At 46.6% G+C, this 5,265-nt stretch overlaps 1 protein-coding gene across 4 annotated transcripts in view; it reads left to right on the top strand.

Moving 5' to 3' along the window:
- Positions 1-3,722, top strand: part of LOC125448679 (solute carrier family 2, facilitated glucose transporter member 4-like) — a 42,762-nt gene extending 39,040 nt beyond the window's left edge. For all 4 annotated transcript variants that reach the window (XM_059642585.1, XM_059642586.1, XM_059642588.1 and 1 more), the window contains one exon: positions 3,239-3,722. In XM_059642585.1, coding sequence (XP_059498568.1) covers positions 3,239-3,445 — 207 coding nt within the window. In that variant the 3' untranslated portion in view covers positions 3,446-3,722. The remainder of the gene's footprint in view (positions 1-3,238) is intronic.
- The last annotated feature ends 1,543 nt before the right edge of the window (positions 3,723-5,265 follow it).

Consider the following 5,265-nt stretch of genomic DNA (forward strand, 5'->3'; position numbering starts at 1 on the left):
AGATAGGCCAACAAGGGGTGAAGCCACATTAGATTTGGTACTGGGTAATGAGCCTGGCCAGGTGTTAGATTTAGAAGTAGGTGAGCACTTTGGTGATAGCGATCACAATTCTGTTATGTTTACTTTAGTGATGGAAAGGGATAGGTGTATACCACTGGGCAAGAGTTATAGCTGGGGGAAAGGCAATTACGATGAGATTAGGCAAGATTTAGGGAGCATAGAATGCGGAAGGAAACTGCAGGGGATGGGCACATTAGAAATGTGGAGTTTTTTCAAGGAAAAGCTCCTGTGTGTCCTAGATATGTATGTACCTGTCAGGCAGGGAGGAAGCTGTAGAGCGCGGGAGCCGTGGTTTACGAAGGAGGTGGAATCTCTGGCCAAGAGGAAGAAGAAGGCTTATGTTGGGATGAGACGTGAAGGCTCAGTTAGGGCGCTTGAGGGCTACGAGGTAGCCAGTAAAGACCTAAAGAGAGAGCTCAGAAGAGCCAGGAGGAGACATGAGAAGTTGTTGGCAGATAGGATCAGGGTAAACCCTAAGGCTTTCTATAGGTATTTAAGGAATAAAAGAATGACGAAAGTCAGATTAGGGCCAATCAAGGATAGTAGTGGTAAGTTGTGTGTGGAGTCAGAGGAGATAGGGGAGGCATGAAATGAATATTTTTCAACGTATTCACTCTAGAAAACAACAATGTTGTCGAGGAGAATAGTGAGATACAGGCTACTAGACTAGGTGGGATTGAGAATCACAAGGAAGAGCTATTAGAAATCCTACAGAGGGTGAAGATAGATAAGTCCCCTGGGCCGGATGGGATTTATCCTAGGATCCTCTGGGAAGCCAGGGAGGAGATTGCCGAGCCTTTGGCATTGATCTTTAACTCGTCATTGTCTACAGGAATAGTTCCAGATGACTGGAGGATAGCAAATGTAGTTCCCCTGTTCAAGAAGGGGAGTAGAGACAACCCTGGTAATTATAGACCAGTGAGCCTTACCTCAGTTGTTGGTAAAGTGTTGGAAAAGGTTATAAGGGATAGGATTTATAATCATCTCGAAAAGAATAAATTGATTAGGGATAGTCAGCACGGTTTTGTGAAGGGAAGGTCGTGCCTCACGAACCTTATTGAGTTCTTTGAGAAAGTGACCAAACAGGTAGATGAGAGTAAACCAGTTGATGTGGTGTATATGGATTTCAACAAGGCTTTCGATAAGGTTCCCCACAGTAGGCTATTGTACAAAATGCGGAGGAATGCATTTGTGGAAGATGTAGCAGTTTGGATTGGAAATTGGCTTGCTGAAATGGTAGTTGATGGGAAATGTTCATCCTGGAGTCCAGTTACTAGTGGTGTACCGCAAGGGTCGGTGTTGGGTCCACTGCTGTTTGTCATTTTTACAAATGACCTGGATGAGGGCGTAGAAGGATGGGTTAGTAAATTTGCAGATGACACTAAGGTCGGTGGAGTTGTGGATAGTGATGAAGGATGCTGTAGGTTGCAGAGAGACATAGATAAGCTGCAGAGCTGGGCTGAGAGGTGGCAAATGGAGTTTAATGCAGACAAGTGTGAGGTGATGCACTTTGGCAGGAGTATCCGGAAAGCAAAGTACAGGGCTAAAGGTAAGATTCTTGGTAGTGCAGATGAGCAGAGAGATCTCAGTGCCCATGTACACAGATCATTGAAAGTTGCCACCCTGGTTGACAGGGCTGTTAAGAAGGCATATAGTGTTTTAGTTTTTATTAATAGAGGGATCGAGTTCCGGAACCAAGAGGTTATGCTGCAGCTGTACAAAACTCTGGAGTGGCTGCACTTGGAGTATTGTGTACAGTTCTGGTCACCGCATTATAAGAAGGATGTGGAAGCTTTGGAAAGGGTGCAGAGGAGATTTACTAGGATGTTGCCTGGTATGGAGGGAAGGTGTTACGAGGAAAGGCTGAGGGACTTGAGGCTGTTTTCATTAGAGAGAAGAAGATTGAGAGGTGACTTAATTGACACAAATAAAATAATCTGAGGGTTAGATAGGGTAGATAGGGAGAGCCTTTTTTCCTAGGATGGTGACGGCGAGCACGAGGGGGCATAGCTTTAAATTGAGGGGTGAAAGATATAGGACAGATGTCAGAGTTAGTTTCTTTACTCAGAGAGTAGTAAGGGAATGGGACGCTTTGCCTGCAATGGTAGTAGATTTGCCAACTTTAGGTACATTTAAGTTGTCACTGGATGAGCATATGGACGTACATGGAATAGTGTAGGTTAGATGGGCTTGAGATCGGTATGACAGGTCGGCACAACATCGAGGGCTGAAGGGCCTGTACTGTGCTGTAATGTTCTATGTTCTATATCACCGTCCTTCAGTGTGATTGGGTCAAAATCCTGGAATTCCTTCCCTCATGACACTTTGGGGGACTTTACAGCAAACAGTCTGCAACAGTCCAAGAGTTGGCACCTCACCAACTTCACCAGGGTAACTCAAGATGGACAATTAGATGGGACCAGCCAACAGTTGGAAAACAGCCCGCTCCCCCACAGAGGAGGTTGCTCTGAACATGAAAGCCAATGGGAAAAGGAGGTAGTGTACTGTCGTGGATTGAGGATTAGCTAAAAGGTAGGGAGTAGAAATAAATTTTCAAGCTTGTATGGGTATGCTGTGAATAGTGGGGTGCACCAAGGATCCTGATTTGGACCCTAACCACTGACAACACAGAGCAATGATCTGGAAGTGGGGTCCAAATGGAATATGTCCATGCTAACAGATGACACAAAGTTCAGTGGGAAAGTGTGCAAATGCAAAAGATGTAAAGTGTCTTCAGGAGGTTTGGGACATGCTGGCAAGTGAACGAGCACGGTCCCAGTCTCTCACTGCAAAGAGATGATTGTTGTTTAACCAGTGGGTCACCATGCCTCAGGCAATGGGAGAGGTTGAGTCCCTCATGGCAATCTGAGCTGCTGGTGGGAATTGAAACTTCACATATCAGCTACAGAGCCAAGTGAGTCACCCAATCTCTACCGTGAGTGAGTATCATGGTGTCAGCTGTAGGGAATGGGCCCAGAGGGGGAAAGGTGGAAACTTGTTTGAGCTAAACTGTAGATTTGCCATAAATCCTTTGCAAACATCTCAGTGTCTTTTGTTGTCAAAGTTAATGCTTGGAGAGCAGACTGTTCATGAAAAACAAACCTTTTCCCTGTCTGTAAAGCATGCTGGGATATCCCGGGGTGATACAACAATGTAAGTCTCTCTCTTTTCCCTTCAGGAGCTGTGTGGCCCGTTTGTTTTCCTTATCTTCGCCCTTCTGCTGATCGGCTTCTTTGGCTTCACCTACTTCATGGTGCCAGAGACGCGGGGAAAGACCTTTGAGCAGATCGCAGCCACTTTCCGCAGAAATCCTTCTTTCCTGGACTGGGAATTCAAGCAGAATGGCACTGAACTGGAATACCTTGACGATGACTCCACTGTGTGAGAGGGGGAAGGAGTGAGCGTGAAAGTGAGCGAATAAGAGGCAAGAGGGACAGCCTCAACTAGGCCTCACTGCTCACGCTAGCAGCTATCGTGGCTCTCCTCCATTAAATTAAAACGTGTTTTGCACCATTGTTTTTAAACCTATGATTGTACTTTATGCGGACAAAGGACGTATAGAAGAATGAGAGAGAGTGATTGTGAGAGAGATTCCAGGAATTGGGCTCCATCTGTCCGCTCTAAATAAAACAAAGGAAGGGACAGTCACAATAAACAAAGTAACCGACCATTCTTTTGTATCTGTGGGATGGCAGAGCCTGGGCCTTGTGTGGTCGGTGACTCTTCTCAAAGGAAACCCGCTTCTATAGCTATAGACCTACTTGTCAGCTGTAGCTAAGCCACCCTCCTGAACCAGGCCACGTTCCCTTTCAGTCAATGGGAAAGGTAGGCCAGAGGCTGCAAGGTACCAGGGCAAAAGGACTGTGTTGTCGTAGGGACCAGCAGTTGGATATAGAACAGTACAGCCCCTTCTGCCCATGATGTTGTGCTGAACCTTTACCCTAATCCTGAGGTCTATCTAACCTCCACCCCTACCTTATACTACAATCTATATGTCTATCTAAAAGCCACTTAAATGCCCCAATGAGGCTGACTCCACTACCCTCTCCGTCAATGCATTCCACGCCCCTAACACTCTCTAAGTAAAGAACCTACCTCTGATGTCTCCCCTATATTTACCTCCACTCACTTTAAAATTATGCCCCCTGATCATAGTTACCTCCACCCGAGGAAAAAAGCCTCTGACTGTCCATTCTATTACCTCTGATCAACCTTCAGTTGAGAAAGGGTTCCAAGGAAGATATAGTGATATGGAGGGTAGTGAAGGGCTAAACTGAGAGGGATGGAGGAACAGGAGCATAGTGCGCTGTGCACGACACTGACCCAGCTAGCTCAGAGCCAGATCCCGGTGTGGTGGCAATCCCTTAACTTGGAATCATAACATTAAATCCCCACAGTATGGAAACAGACCCTTTGGCCCATCAAGTCCACAGCGACCCTTCCCCCATAACCCACCTAATCTACACATCCTTGAGCAGCACAGGCAATTTAGCAGGGCCAGTCCATGCTAACCTGCACATTTTTGGACTGTGGGAGTAAACTAGAGAAAGGCCCTCGCAGACACAAGGAGAATGTGCAAACTCCAAACAGACAGATGCCCGAGGGTGGAATTGAACCTGGGTCCCTGGTACTTTGAGGCAGTAGTGCTAACCACTCTATAACATAACACACTATAACCCAAAGTATAACATACTTCAGGTTTTCTCCACCCACCTACCCCCCGCTCCCCCACCAAATCATTCACACGATCAGGGCATCTATTGCCCATCTCGCAGATAAGAGTCAACCAAATTTAAACCAGATATTTTTTGAACTCAAATTCCACCATCTGCCTTGGTGGGATTCGAACGCAGATTCCCCAGATAGTTATCTGGGTTTCTGCATCCAGTGGCAATAACACTAGGCCATTGCCTCACTATCGAGGCTGGCAGGTATGGTGGCTCAGTGGTTACTGCTGTCTTACAGTTCCTTCAACCTGTGTTCAATTCCACCATCAGGTGACTGTCTGTGTGGAGACTGCACATTTTCCGTGGATTTACTCCGGTTTACTCCCACTGTCCAAAGATGTGCAGGCTAGGGTGGATTGGCCATGCCAAATTGCCTGTTGTGTTCAGGGATTTGTAGATGAGGTGGGTTTATGGGGGGATGGATCTGGGGTGGGAAGCTCTGTGGGACAGTGTGGGCTTGTTGGGCTGAAGGGCCTGT

This window comes from Stegostoma tigrinum, chromosome 45 (assembly GCF_030684315.1).
Source record: "Stegostoma tigrinum isolate sSteTig4 chromosome 45, sSteTig4.hap1, whole genome shotgun sequence".
NCBI lineage: Eukaryota > Metazoa > Chordata > Chondrichthyes > Orectolobiformes > Stegostomatidae > Stegostoma > Stegostoma tigrinum.